Below are 16,016 nucleotides of genomic sequence, written 5' to 3' on the forward strand. Positions count from 1 at the left end.
ACACTTCAGCACAGAGGAACTACGCAGAGCAGAAGAAAATCACCTATACAGCGTATTCAAAAAGACCGGGTACCCTATGAACACAGTCCGCTGATTTCTCAGCAACAAACCCAAACAGACAAAACGTGCCCAGAAACCATAAACACTCTCCCCTACATCAACGACATTTTGGAAATGACTGCCAGACTACTCAGGCCTCTTGGCATCACGGTAGCCCACAAACCCACCAGCACACTAAAACAGCAGCTATTGAGCTTAAAAGACCCTGTACAGACAACAAGCAAAATGAACGTCATTTACAAAATACATTGCAAGAACTGTGACAAACACTACATTGGACAAACAGGCAGAAAGCTAGCCACCAGGATACACGAACATCAACTAACCACAAAAAGACATGACCCACTATCACTCGTATCCTTACATACAGATGAAGAAGGACACCACTTTTGATTGGGACAACACATCCATCCTAGGACAAGCCAAACAGAGACACGCACGAGAATTCCTAGAAGCATGGCATTCCAACCGGAACTCCATCAACAAACACATTGATTTGGAGCCCATCTACCACCCTCTGAGAGAAAGAACAGGAAATGACATCACCAACGCAGGAAATGGCATCACCAACCCAAGGAAACCTAAACATAAATAGAAAGCGGGACATAACACCAGCGCTTCACCGGAGGCTCACTGATGATGTTACCTAGAATGGTGACAAAACATCTGAAAACGAACCTTCCAGGTCAGCGAGCAAACTCACATCCAGCACATAACCCTTTCTAACAATTGCTTAAGACAGTTATTCCAGTTCCTTCCGTAAATCGAGCAGTGACATTTTTGTTATCAAATTATATGGGTAAAGTGCTCGTTGAAGTGGTAATTAGGTGTTCTAATTACTTGATGTTGGCAGTGATATGAATTCAATGCAATTTGTTGCACAACACAAGAAGTCATTGAAGATAATTGAAAAACCTATTCTCTACAAACGGCAGTACACAAATACAGGGGTCACTGCAGCACAGAAACAGTAAATCAGGAATTGAACCCTTATTTTAAAAAACAAAACACCTTTACCAGGACCATCGTGCTTCCAGGTACATCACACTGCCCTAAGGCTGCGTGCCAGAAACACCTATGATATTAAAATCAATCACTGATCAAGCAACAATAAATAGGATGATGGTTACATAAATATCACCTACTAAACTGAATTATGAAACTCTTCTCTGAATCACCTAGAACATGTGGAATACATGCCTTAAATCATTATCTCATCAGCCATAGTGAGACACAATCCTAAAGCTGACAGAATTAATAAGTAATTCTGCTGTCAGAGGAGATCATATTATCTTATTACATAGTTTTCATTTTAAGCCTTTCTAATATTCTCAGTAGACAGACTGAGAATGAAGGAAATCAAACTGCATGAGACTGAAGTATCTAATGATCCTAAACTATTTGCAATGTTTCTTGTTAATACTGACAGCCAGAGTAATCCTTTATTCAATAATGGGATGAGGGCGTGGCCAGGCAGCATTTATTGCCCATCCCCAATTGTCCAGAGGGCAGTTGCAAGTCAACCACATTGCTGTGGGTCTCGAGTCACATGTAGGCCAGACCAGGTAAAGATGGCAGTTTCCTTCCCTAAAGGGCATGTAGTGTATCTTTTCAAAAAGCTGGTACCAGTCACAAATGAAATAAGAATTATCTCTGGAATAAGAATTGCGTAGCCTTCAATGATCTCGACCATACAGTTCCACGCCCTGTTGACAGGGAGCGAGCTAGAGGATCAGAACTGCAGCCCCTCAAAGGTCACAAATTGCGTTCTTGGTTTAAGTCATTTGGTTCAATTCCTGAGCCTTGTGCTTTTGCTGCCTCTTTTTAATTTTGATCATCCACTTCACACTCAGCTTTGCAAATTCTGCTGCCTTGAACAAAGCCAAGAAAACACCACAGAGGATAGCGATTGTATTCCATGGATTGGCTGTGATTATCTGCCAACATTCAAAATCAAACAATTAATAAGTATGCTGGGGTTTATAATTAGCAATACCAATTTGTAATCAATGTGTGCAGTAATTTACTTTTTATAGGGTACTGGAAAATATACTGGCAATATTTCACAAATGTGGAAAAGTCGCATCTCAAATACCACAGTCTCACGTCATGATGATTTACACCAACTTGGTTTCCTATAAACCATTTAATAATTAACTGTATTATCATTGGAACAAACAAATTACAAAGTTATTTCCTCATCAGTAATTTTACAAAAATACAAAACTAAGTAAAAAGGAGAAAATGTTGCCAATGCAGTTTGAGATGGTCACAGAACAGTGCAAGGCACTCCCTACTTTCTGGAAAGTTGTAGGGTTTCAGTACTGTTCTTCCTAGACATCAATCCCATTAAAATAGATACATAGACAAGCAGCAGATGATGAAGACACTTACATCGCGGACTTCCTGAATGAAAGGATCCTTCCACTCAAACACAGCAAAAAACAATTGGTCAGTACGTTCAGAAACAGGCCGGTGATCATTATATTTTACCAGAGTAGACTGTGTGAACAATGACAAAGTAGTTTAGAAGCAAAGATCAAAGATATGCTCACTCCCACAGCAGTTTCAAAACATGTTCAAGGTGGAACATCATCAGTCCACTGGTTGCAGTGGAAATCATCCTCAATGTCGATGCCCAATAGAAGCAAAAAGTACACTAAGTTCCAACTGAATGCTGTTATAAATGTTACAATTGTTTACAAACCCTACAAAAGGTGTCAGCTTTGCTCAGTTGGTAATGCTCTCACCTCCTCTTGGTTTCAGGCCTCATTCTAATATAAGCACCTAGGCTAGATCCATGGTTAAGCATAGGAAAGTAGAACAATACAGCAGAGGAAGAGGCCCTTCAGCCCACCACGTCTGTGTTGACCACAACGTCATCTGCCTGCATGTGCTTAGTCTTTCTCTATTCTCTACCTGATAATGTGTCTGACTTAAATGCCTCTTAAATATTGCTACTGCATCTACTTCTATCATCTCCCTTGGCAGCATGTTCTCGGCAACTACCATTCTCTGTGTAAAAAACAACTTTCCCCACACATCTCCTTCGAACTTTACCCCTCTCACCTTAAGCCTATGCCTCCTTGTATTTGACAGTTCCATTTTGGGAAAAGTACTCTGACTATCCACCTCATCCATGCTTCTCAATTTTATATGCTTTTATCAGGTCGCCCCCCCCCTCAGCCTCCGGCACTCTAGTGAAAGCAATCCACGTTCGTCCAACTTCTCCTTATACCTAATACACTCCAAGCCAGGCCACATCCAAGTAAAGCTCCACTGTTCCCTCACCAAAGCCTCCACGTCCTTCATATAGTGTGGTGACAGATCCTCTCAAATTTCTCTCCCTCAAAGAAAATAACATGAGCTTATCCAGCCTCTCTTCATGGTTGAAATGCTCCATTCCAGGTAACATCCTGGTGAATCTCATGTGCACTCCCTCCAGTGTAGTCATATCCTTCTGATAGTACGGTGACCAGAACTGCACACAGTATTCCAGCGGTGGCCTAACCAAAGTTCCGCACAGTTCTGACTTGATCGCCCAACTATTATAATCTATGCCACAGCTGATTAAGGTTCTTAAACCTTTTTGACTGAAAAGGTCACTTTACAAAGGTAAAAGTAGTCATGGACCATGATCTTGCCCAATTCTTCCCACAACTACATTATCAGTTCTCTCTGGAATCATTTAATTGTTATGGGATATTTTGAAGTGTGGGTGTCATAAAATGTGAAACATTTTTGATTTAGTTTAAAGAATTTGAACTCAACTTAACAATGAGGCATCAAGTTAAACAGCACCTTCCAAACCCACGACCACTTCCATCTAGAAGGACAAGGGTGGCAGATTTATGGGAACACCAACACCTGCAAGTTCCTCTCCAAGCTACTCACCATCCTGGTTTGGAAATATATTGCTGTTCCTTCACTGTTACAGGATCAAAATCTTGGAATTCCCTCTCTAAAGGCATTGTGGGTAGGCTCACAACAGGTTGACTGCAGTGGTTCAAGAAGGCAGCTCACCATCACCTTCTCAAGCCAACTAGGGCCGAGCAATAAATGCTATTCCACTCAGTGATTCCCAAGTCCCATGAGTGAATAAAATAAATCAACAACTCTCTTAAGTGTTTGTTTGATTCACAAGTAGGAAAATGTCAGATAGAATTAGAATCACTAACTCCAAAATGAAAGGAGGTACATTGCAATTATGTTTCACTGACAAAGCCAAGAAATCATTCTCACATTTGTTTGATGTAGCAAAACATGGAGCACAATTCAATACCACCATGGCGTTCTTACAATGCTAATTGTGACATTCCTACTTGACATGTCTAATCAAGTCATGAGCCCAATGCCTTTATTACCTCTTGTCTGAATTCCACCGATTCACTTCCATCTTCCTCTGTCGTTTTCACCAGAGACATCTTGACCCAAGTTCGAAAACCCCCAGAAAATGTCCAGATAGAATAAGAACGTTCGCAGTCCTGCATGAATTGTGCTTTATCAGAACTGAAAAACAAATTGTGACATAACGCTCTCTGTTCAGCTTATGAGACAGTTCTACTTCCTTACACTTAAACAATAACAGAACAGCAGAATTCATTTAGTGTTCACTGATGCTTGTTAGTCTCACAATGTGATCAGGCTTTGATTTTGATAAAAGGTCACAACATGAATTGTTAATTCGTTTTTCCTCACAGCAACTGTCAGATCTGCTGAGTTCTTCCAGTAATTTTCATTTGAATGTCAGATTTCGAGCACCTCAGTTATTTGAGGAAGCTTGTGATAGAGCCCACTAAGAAACCAGCAATTCTGGATTTGATGATATGTAATGAGGCAGACTGGATTAGGGATCTTAAGGTTGTTTTAATGGTCACTTTGTGTAAGAATTTAACTTTGTTACTTTTAATTTGTAACTTTAACTTGGCAAAAAATAAAGGTACTATGCTGCTGCGAAAATGTGGTAGAATAATTATGTCACCAAGAAGCTGACATCGCAGTGCCCACAACATGAAACAGGAAGTTAGTTGGCATGTTGGCACTTTGCACAATGCAGCCCAAAAGACAATGATTTTCTCTTAACATCATTACAGGCAGTACTAAAAACCTTTCAACTGTTTTTCTTAAGAAGCTGCCATGTAAAATGTAAGCTAATCATGCACAGAAGAGAAAGTAAGGAAGAGAATGTGATTCAGATAGGATTGGATGAAGTAGTCTGGATGGAGTATAGCCAGTTTAGCTAAATGGCATGTTGCCTTGCTGTGCATGCTGTTTAGTTCTCTGAAATCTGCTGATATCCCTGCTCAAGATGGCTAAAAAGAGAGAAATCAATTTCTGACTACAATGTAGGCTCTGGGATAGATTAATCACAATCTTTTAAGAAAAACTTGACAAGGACCTCTTTAAGGTTGCCATTTGCTGATACTAAACGGTTGAATTGTATGGTATTCTGATAACCAGCAACATTTTACAATTAAAGCTAATGAAATGCATTAAAAATGCATTTGACTGACCTTCCACTTCAGGAAGATTATATGTTTTGATGACAGTTGATTCAGCTATTTCATAGTCAGAATTGTACAGCACAGAAACAGACCCTTTGGTCCAACTCGTTCATGCCAACCAGATATTCTAAATTAATCTAGGTCCATTTGCCAGCATTTGACCCATATACCTCTAAACTGTCCTGTTCATATGCCTTTTAAATGTAATTGTACCAGCCTCCACCACTTCCCTGGCAGCTCATTCAAAACACCCACCACTCTCTGCATGAAAAAAGCTGACCCTTAGGTCCTTTTTACATCTTTCCCTCTCACCTCTAGTTTTGTACTCCCCCACCTTAGGGTAAAGACCTTGACTATTCACTCTATCCATGCCCCACATGATTTTATAAACTTCTATGAAGGTCACCCTTCAGCCTCCGATGCTCCAGGAAAAACAGCTCTGGCAACATCCTTGTAAATTTTTTCTGAACTCTTTCAAGTTTCACAACATCTTTCCTGTAATAGAGAGACCAGAACAGAAAGCAGTATCCCAGAAGTGGCCTAATGTCCTGTAAGCCGTAACATCAACTCCCAACTCCTACACTCAATGCACTCACCAAAAATGGCAGCGCACCAAACACCTTCGTCACTAACCTGTCTACCCGCGACTCCACTTTCAAGGAAATATGAACTTGCAGGCCAAGGTCTCTTTGTTCGGCAACACTCCCCAGGTCCTTACCATTAAGTATAAATCCTGCCCTGACTTCCCTGCCAAAATGCAGCATGTCACACTTATCTAAATTAAACTGCATCAGGCACTCCTCGGCCCAGTTGCCCATCTGATGAAGTTCCTGTTGTACTCTGATGTAACCTTTTTATGATGTTCACCAAATCACCAATTTTGGTGTCACCTGTAAAATTACTAACTATACTTCCTATGTTCGTATCCAAATCATTTACATAAATGAGAAAAAGATGTGGACCCAGCACCACTCCTCGTGGCACCCCACTGGTCACAGGTCTCCAGTCTGAAAAGCAACCATCCACCACCACCCTCTGCCTTTGAGCCAATTTTTTTATCTAGTTCTCCCCTTATTCCACATGGTCTAACCTTGCTAACTCGTCAGCCATAAGGAAATTTGTAAAATGCCTTACTGAAGTCCATACAGACTTCGGTCACTGCTTTGCGCTCAATCTTCTTTGTCACTCTTCAAAGAACTCAAACAAGTTAGTGAGACACAATTTTCCTTGCACAAAGCCATGTTGACTATCCCTACCCAGTCCTTGCCTTTCCAAATATGTAAATCCTGTTCCTCAAAATCCCCTCCAACAACTTATAGAGTCATAGAGTCCTTACCACCACTGATGTCAGATTCACCGGTCTATAATTCCCTGGCTTTTCCTTAACATCTTTCTTGAATAATGGCACAATATTAGCCAACCTCCAGTCTTCCAGCACCTCACACATGCTATTGATGATACAAATATCTTGGCAAAGGCCCAGTAATCACTTCCAAGGCTTCCCACAGAGTTTGACGGTACACCTGATTAGGTCCCAGCAACTTAACCACCTTTATGCATTTTAAGATGCCCACAACTTCCTCCTCTCTAATAAGGACACTATTCAAGATATCGCTATTTATTTCCTTAAGCATCCATATCGTTCTTCACAGTTAACACTGTTGCGAAATACTCATTTAGTAGTTCACCCGCCTCTTGCAGTTCCCCACACAGATGGCCTTGCCAATCTTTAAGGGGCCCTATTCTCTCCCTAGTTACTCTTTTGTCCATTTGAAAAGTGATCCTTAATATCAACAGATTCCAACAGATATCAATTCTGTTCACATCCTCTCAGAAAGAAAGACTTACTATGCTCTTTATATTAACTTCTCACCTCTCCTGAAACTCTTTGTATGATGAAAATAGCAGGTAGTTGATTGCACTAAAATCTTCTTTGGTTTCATTTAAGTGGAACTGCAAGAACACTAGCTCTTTCTTTCTCACATCTTGAGGTCCACTGATAATCAGAGCTGATTTCTATAATCAAAAATGCAATGGATTGATAGACAGAAGTGTTTAGCCACAATGAATAACACGACAGAGTGATATGACTTATCTGAATATCTATTTTATACATAGTGAAGTTAGAAATAAATTCACAATAACTAAGAAGAAGTGAGGAAGGGAATCAGAATTCATTCCAATTCTAATAAATCACAAAATTGTTACAGCACAGCAGAGGTCATTCAGTCTGTCAGGTCTAAACCAGCTCCCTCGAAGATTAGGTGATCTTCAGATTATAAATCATTCAGTGCAGTGCAAAGGTTTGTGAACATAGCAGCTAACATCTGGCTTGCTGGTAGATTTTAAATTTTCCCATTTATTGACAATATATTTTGAAAGTTTGAAATAGAACTATCCTACAGCACTGCAGTCAAGGGAACATTGCCCACTAATGCTCTTGTCCCTGACTCAGGGACATCTTTGTCAGCTCGAGAATTCTACCATCCCTATGTTCTCTCAGACAGAGTTCTACATTACAATCTCTATAAAATGTACGCAGTCCAAGTCCCACATTCTCCGCTGTCCTGACAGCCAAACTACAGGGAGTTCTGGCTTAGCAATACCTCAATTGCAAACATACTCATTCATCCCTATTTTCAAGTCCTTCCATGACGTTGTCCTAACCTATCCTTGAAATCTCCTCCAAACCCAGAACTCTTCAAAATATCTGATGTCCTACAATTTTGGCCAATTGTGCATCCCTGCTTAAATCTCAACTCTGGAATTTTGTCATTAAACTATTTCACCTCTCCATCTCTATCTCTTCCTTTGAAGATGTTCCTTAAAACCTCCCACACTGATCAAGCTTTTGGTGGTCACGTCTATTATTGATTCATGTAATTTAGTGTCACATTGTGTATGATAATATTTAAGTAAAGCATTCCAAGATGCTTCACAATGTTCAAACCACTATATCAATGCAAATTGTTAATGCCCCAGAAGCGTGACTGCCCAAATCACTGAGAAGTCAGCATAGAGAGGTTAAAGTTGTTGCTGAACATAAAAAATTTCTCGTCCCAATCCAAAATATTAGAAAAAAAATCGATGGAAGCCTAACAAAACAATAACTTGCATTTTTAAATGTCTTTATCAACTCAGCACATCTCAGTTTGTGACAAACAATTGAAGCTTAGTCACTGTTCTAAATGTGAGATTGCTCGCTGAGCTGGAAGGTTAGTTTTCAGACGTTTCGTCACCATTCTAGGTAACATCATCAGTGAGCCTCCGACGAAGCGCTGGTGTTATGTCCTGCTTTCTTTTTATCTGGTTAGGTTTCCTTGGGTTGGTGATGTCATTTCCTGCATTGGTGATGTCATTTCCTGTCCTTTTTCTCAGGGGATGGTAGATTGGCTCCAAATCAATGTGTTTGTTGATGGAGTTCCGGTTGGAATGCCATGCTTCTAGGAATTCTCGTGCGTGTCTCTGTTTGGCTTGTCCTAGGATGGTTGTGTTGTCCCAATCAAAGTGGTGTCCTTCCTCATCTGTATGTAAGGATACGAGTGATAGTGGGTCATGTCGTTTTGTGGCTAGTTGATGTTCATGTGTTCTGGTGGCTAGCCAAAACGACATGACCCAGCTCAGCGAGCAATCTCACATCCAGAACCTCAACCTGAGCTACAAATCTTCTCAAAACTCGCTATCACTGTTCTAAATTTGGAAAATGTGGCAATCAATTTGCACACTGTAAAGTATCACAGAAAGTAGTAACACTTATGATTGTAAAATATAGTTCAGTGATGATTGTTGAGGAATAATTATTGGTGAGTACTGCATGGCTTCGTCTTGACATTCAAAAGGTAGAATTTCTGTGACATTCTCAATACTGTATATTGAACTTTAGCTTCAGACTAGATTGTGTTCAAATTGTTGCAGTGAGGTTTGTATCTGCAAAAACCACTCAAAAATGAGAGTTCCATCACTTGAGCTAAGACTGGTCAAAAGAAGCACCACTAAATGCATGAATATACAGGTTGAGTCAAGCCAACCAGTACATCCAATATCCTAGTCCAGCGTTTTATTTTCTGTTTAATTAATCATCATTAAAGCAAGTTTTGGGTATTCAGAACTACATTAATATTTGCTGACAATTTTATCTTATAATAAGTTAAAAATGTAGTAAGCTAAACTGTTCCGTTTGCTAAAAGAAATGTCACATTTAAACCATCACATAATCAATTAACAGTAACACTGTTTAAAATGCACTGATACATTTCCAGTGCAATAAATGTATATTGATCAATTGAGAACACATAATTGTAACCCCAAAAGAGTTAAATCAATGGACTGAAGCTATTATTTACCAGTGTGTTGTTTCTATATGGATCCATGTAACTGACGTACTGCTTATTACAGTTTATTTCTCCGCGTTGACCTGGATTCTCCATAAACTCAACATGATCATGATAATGGTGCTTACAGGTCAAGAGTTCGGCCTTACCAGGATACAGTGCAATTCCTATGAAATAGATTGAGACACATTCAACACACTTGTTATTCCAGAATAATTAACATTTCAAATGCTCTATACAGTTCAGCACCACCATTCACCTCATAGGGAAACTGGTGGAGTCTATAAAAAGTAAAAGCTCAGAAGCAAGTTGACCATCCACCCTCTCAAATAAGAGGTAAACAGCGTGTTATGATCCCATCCATGTTACTACTGGGCAACCCAGATCCCAGAATGAAATCTATCTTGATAGACATGTCTTCCTAGTTTAATGCATCTTTCTCTGCAACATGAAATACACAGGGCTGCAGATTTGGCTTTAACAATAAAAAGGAATTTGTTACACAAAAGAAATAAATATTTTTAAAGAATCAAGATATCTACAGTTAACTCAGCTTAAAAGATTTTAAAACATACAGCAAAACAAAATTCCAACTATACCCCAACACCATCATTTTAAAAGTCACGGTCCTGTCAGCTGTGAAGCCTTTTCTTTGAACACTCACACAACTGAGTTCTCAACTTTGAATAATGATTACAGATTTCTAACCAAATGCTCCCGCTCTGAAGGTTTTCACAAAATATGAACCTTACACCCAGGTAGCTTATTCCATTAACGGTTCTGAGCAATCACTTTTTCTGAAAAGACTATATTTGCTACTGATCCCAATTTGAAGTGTTCAAATCCCTTTGAACTAAATGGGGGGAAAAGCGTTTATCCCAGCTTCTGCTAACCTAATAGTTTCATGTTTTTTTCTTTCCAGTCATAAACATGTCACAGCATAAACAAACTTCCATTAATACTCCAAGAAGCACATATAGGTTTAAAGTCATGATTCTGGAAAGGCTGACCTAGTTAATTTTAAGCCCCTTTACAAAAATAGACCAACACATATATGCTAGAGATAATGGGAACTGCAGATGCTGGAGAATCCAAGGTAACAAAGTGTGAAGCTGGATGAACACAGGCCAAGCAGCATCTCAGGAGCACAAAAGTTGACGTTTTGGGCCTAGACCCTTCATCAGAGAGGGGGGTGGGGAGAGGGAACTGGAATAAATAGGGAGAGAGGGGGAGGCGGACCGAAGATGGAAAGAAAACAAGATAGGTGGAGAGGAGAGTATAGGTGGGGAGGTAGGGAGGGGATAGGTCAGTCCAGGGAAGATGGACAGGTCAAGGAGGCGGAATGAGGTGGTAGGTAGGAAATGGAGGTGCGACTTGAGGTGGGAGGAAGGGACGGGTGAGAGGAAGAACAGGTTAGGGAAGCAGAGACAGGCTGGGCTGGTTTTGGGATGCAGTGGGGGGAGGGAAAGAACTGAGCTGGTTTGGGGATGCAGTAGGGGAAGTGGAGATTAGGGAAGGAGAAATCTCCCCTTCCCCTACAAGGAGATGGGGATGTAACATTTTCTACTTTACTAAATTTATTGTAACATAAACAGCAAACATTTAGCCTTTTGTGCCAATTCCAACATTCATTAAGGTTGTGGTTGATCTTCTATCTCAACTGCAACTTTGAACATTTAAAATGTGGAATAGATTTCAACTTTCAAATACATGTCATTATAAAGTAACAGAAGTACTGTACTTAGACCTTCTCCGCTTCACAAAGAAAATAAAATCTAACACTAGTATTTTTGGCAGGTCAGATGGTAATGCAGAGGTGAGAAAGGGAGTCATACAGTCAAAGGATCACATAGCATGGAAAAAGACCCTTCAGTCCAACCAGTCCATGCCAAACATTAGCCCAAACTAAACCAGTCCCACCTGTCTGCTCCTGGCCCAAATATCTCGAAACCATTCCTGTTCATTTATCTAATCAAAATGTCATTTAAACATTATAATTATGCCCACATCCAACATTTCCTGAGGAAGTTCATTCCACATCTTTTAAGTAAGACCCACTTCAGAGAATTTGAATATATTGCAGTAAGAATAGCAGAAAGCAAATTATAATTCCTATTGCAAATACAATGGAAGCTGCCACTACAGTACTATACCGAGGGAGCGTGATATTGCCCAAGGTATGAACTTTTAGATGAAACACTGAGCCAAGATTTGAGCAGCCGGAAAGGTGAATGTAAAAAAATGCTACAGAACTTGGACAGTACTCACCAACATTAACTTTAACCAACATCACTAAGATGGAGGAGGCAATTATTTAATTCACTGATAACACAAGGTTGCAAACGTAATGTATATCTGCACATCTGCTCCTCCTTTTGCATAAGGTTTACATAAGTTTGCCATGCACTATTTCTTCCTGCCACTGGATGTTATGGATGCGCTTGATAAATTGCTCATTGACTCACTGAACTATTCAGTAATGTACACACAAGTGTCTTGTTACCAGTACAAATGTTGCAACTTTCCATCAGGCTCAGCCCATTTGCCAGTGAAAGAGTGAACCAATAGGAGTTTGTGAGGTTGATTCTCAGGTTCACTGTTAGTAACAAATAAGTGACAATTTAGACTCTTTCTCCTCCATACTGCTCTGACAGGGAGGCTACCACTAGTAATTAGAGGAGTACAATTTGCATAGTGGGAGTTAAACAGGAGGATGAGAATGTTAAACTGTTGTGGAATGGGCCATAGTTCTGTGAAGGGGTGAATTTTGATACAGAATAGAATGCGCTCAGCAAAGTTATTAGAGAACGTATGGAGAGAGGAAAATGGGAGGCAGGCAAGAGCATGTTTGAATAATTGAGTCTGGGAGGTGACAAGGTTATGGATCCCTATGTTTACAACTGACAGACTTTGAGACCAGAATTATTTCGGACATTACACAAAACGTTATTCCATTAAGCTGGAAACCAGGCTAGTGTTCTGGTTGGTCTGATGAAAATGCAATATTAGAATGCCATAGCTCTTTTAAGATTAAAAGCTGTTAAGCCCAAAAGTCCTCAATGTTAATCAGGAAGGCCATTTTTAACATTAAGGAAACATTGTTTTCCAGGGGATCCAGGAGAAAAACTCCATTAATCTTGAGCTGTTTTGGATATTTTTCTGAAGGTTTTAGTCATGAAATCACACACCATTTACAGAAAGCAGATAACCATTCAGCTGTTATGTCTTTACAGAGGTCAGTTAGGTCACTTGGCTGGACAGCTGACCTACAATGTATTATGATGCCAGCAACGTGGATTCAAGTCCCCGTACCGACTGAGGTCACTTTTCAGTGCATTGAAAAAAAAATTCTCTTTAAATCAGAGATAATGGGAACTGCAGATACTGGAGAATCCAAGATAATAAGGTGTAAAGCTGGATGAACACAGCAACCAAGCAGCATCTCAGGAGCACAAAAGTTGATGTTTTGGGCCTAGATCTAGGCCCGAAACGTCAGCTTTTGTGCTCCTGAGATGCTGCTTGGCCTGCTGTGTTCATCCAGCTTTACACCTTATTATCTTTAAATCACCTTTGTTTCTTCTGGCATTCAGCAGTGTCCACTGCCTCTTGAACCTTCTACAAATGGGAATAGTTTCTCTCTGTTTGCTCTTTAGAGTTCTCCTCTTGAATACTTCTGCTGAATCTTCCCTCTACCCTTTCTTACAGCATTTTCACCATTGAAAAAAGTAACATTACTAATGACTTTCACATGGCATGGTCCAATAATGAGGACTCTTCTTAAGATGCCAGTATTTCTGGATCAAGTAGCTTTTGTGAAGCAGTGGACAGCTTTTCTTTAGGTTAGGATGATTGAAAATGGATTTGAGCACTTGAAATTTACACAAAAAAAATGTCCCTGGCATTCACAGATAGGTTTCACTTTTTCTGAGGTATTTTGAAATGACTAAATAGACATTGAAACTGAAAAATAGTCCTATTTTTGAAAAAGGTATGCAGTTGCTGGTAGCTTATGAAACAGCTATAATTAAAATTCTTTCACTTTTATTGCAGGAGAAAAAGCAAATATTAAAAATGCTGACTTTCACTAAACAATATCCTAATTATAAAAAGAAAAGCACTACAGTAGTTCCATCACACTGCCCATCACATGCCTATTATTTTGAACTGCGTTGAGGGTTATTTGTTAAACTTGACAAAATAACATTTGAAAAACAAGAAATAATGCCAGATGTGAGAATTAAACCTCAAAGATACTGGGCAGGAACCAACAGGCAGTTTAGCACCATTTACCTAAAGATAAACCTCCTGATACCCACATAAATAACAGATGGCAGTACGTTTGGGTCAGATTATCTATAATGAAATATTTTAATGAAGATGTTTGCACAGAGGGTATTTAGGCCTCAGACTGAGATACATGGATGTATGCAGGACTGCACTGAAAGTTTATTTTTGTCACAGTGAGATGTCTGTGACAGTTTGTAAGATACAATGAAACTGAGTGAACTCAAACAGAAACCGTATAAATGCAATTTAGACAGTAAATGTGACTAAACAAAATTAGAATAATCTAGCAGACAACACATTTGAGAATAATTTTGGAACGCTCATGTCATTTAACCAGTAACAATGGGAATACTGACGTCCGGGGCAAAATGTTTTTAATGGTCAATGTTAGGAAAACACAGGAGTGTTATTCATCTAGTTTAAAGTATGTCAAACCATGTTAAAACCATACTCATTTTCCAAAGGTGAATAACATATTACAAGTGAATATTTGAAATCTATGACAAAGTCAGAGAATAAGGTATCAAATACAAATATTTTAAACATCGGTACTCTCAGCTGGGTTAGGGAAGACACTGCAGAGGCTGTGGAGAAAACACTCCTGTTTTGATGACTAGCCTAAACTGAAATTTCACAGTCAACTAATTCGGGGAGATGCCAACAGAATGGTTCTATTCATGGATGTAGAAAAAAGTATAAACTCAGTACTTAGCAAATAACGTCCACAAAATTCAACTACTTCAACTAATAATGAATGATGCAGGTACTCTTCCAAAACAGCAATGCTCATCTGCTATATGACAGTGTGGAACTGGAGAAATACAGCAGGCCAGGCAGCATCAGAGTGGCAGGAAAGTTGATGTTTTGGGTCGGTACGCTTCTTCAGAAATGAGGGAGGGGGAAGGGACCTTAGAGATAGAGAGAGGAGGGATGGGGCTTGGGAAGGTAGGTGGGATGGTGATTGGTGAGTGCAGGTAGATAGGGGTAGGGATTGGTCAGTGAGGTGGGAGGAGTAGATAGGTAGGAGAGAGGTGGACAGGTTGTGTCAGGCAGGGATGAGAGGGAGGATTGGTCATGGGATGAGGCCAGGGTTGGGGAGACTTTGAAACTGGTAAAATCCACATTGAAGCCATTGGGCTATAGGCTCCCAAGGCGGAATATGAGGTTCTGCTCCTCCTGTTTCCAAGTGGCGTCGTTGTGACACTGCAGGAGGCCCAAGATGGACATGTCACCCAGGGAGTTGGAGGGGGAGTTGAAAGGTTCGCGACCAGAAGGTGTTGTCGTTTGTCGCAAACAGAGTGCAGGTGCTCTACAAAGTGGTCTCACCAATGTAGAGGAGGCCACATTGGGAGCAGTGGATGTAATGGATCACACTGGCGGATGCGCAGGTGAACCTCTGTCTGAGATGAAAAGTTTGTTTGGTGCCTTGAATGGAGGTGAGAGACAGGTGTAGCACTTCCTGTGGTTGCAGGGAAAGGTGTTGGGGGTGGGCTACTGGGGTGTGTGGAACAGATTAGGGAGTTGTGGACAGACCGGTCCCTACGAAAGGCAGACGGGGGTGAGGTGGGGCGGGGGGGGGGGGGGGGAGGAATATATCTTTGGTCATGGTGGAGTCCGATTGTAGGTGGGGAGAATGGAACTATGGATGTGGAGGTTAGTGGGATGATATGTAAGGACAAGGAGGGTTCTGTTTTTGTTGGGGGGAGGGGATGTGTGGGTAGAGGTGCAGGAAATGCAACAGATGTGGTCGAGAGCATTTTCGACCACTGAAGTGGGGGAGAAGTTGCTACCCTGGATATAAGAGAACATCTGGGATGTTCGGGAGTAGAACGCC

At 40.4% G+C, this 16,016-nt stretch overlaps 1 protein-coding gene across 2 annotated transcripts in view; it reads right to left on the reverse strand.

Annotated features, from left to right (window-relative positions):
• Positions 1-748: 748 nt before the first annotated feature.
• pacc1 (proton activated chloride channel 1) overlaps positions 749-16,016 on the reverse strand; it is a 45,211-nt gene continuing 29,943 nt past the window's right edge. For both annotated transcript variants that reach the window (XM_048536464.1, XM_048536463.1), the window contains exons 4-8: positions 9,908-10,062; positions 7,438-7,580; positions 4,425-4,569; positions 2,455-2,562; positions 749-1,997 (exon numbers count right to left, since the gene is read on the reverse strand). In XM_048536464.1, coding sequence (XP_048392421.1) covers positions 1,836-1,997; positions 2,455-2,562; positions 4,425-4,569; positions 7,438-7,580; positions 9,908-10,062 — 713 coding nt within the window. In that variant the 3' untranslated portion in view covers positions 749-1,835. The remainder of the gene's footprint in view (positions 1,998-2,454; positions 2,563-4,424; positions 4,570-7,437; positions 7,581-9,907; positions 10,063-16,016) is intronic.

The sequence above is a fragment of the Stegostoma tigrinum genome, chromosome 9, assembly GCF_030684315.1.
Source record: "Stegostoma tigrinum isolate sSteTig4 chromosome 9, sSteTig4.hap1, whole genome shotgun sequence".
Classification (NCBI taxonomy): Eukaryota; Metazoa; Chordata; class Chondrichthyes; order Orectolobiformes; family Stegostomatidae; genus Stegostoma; species Stegostoma tigrinum.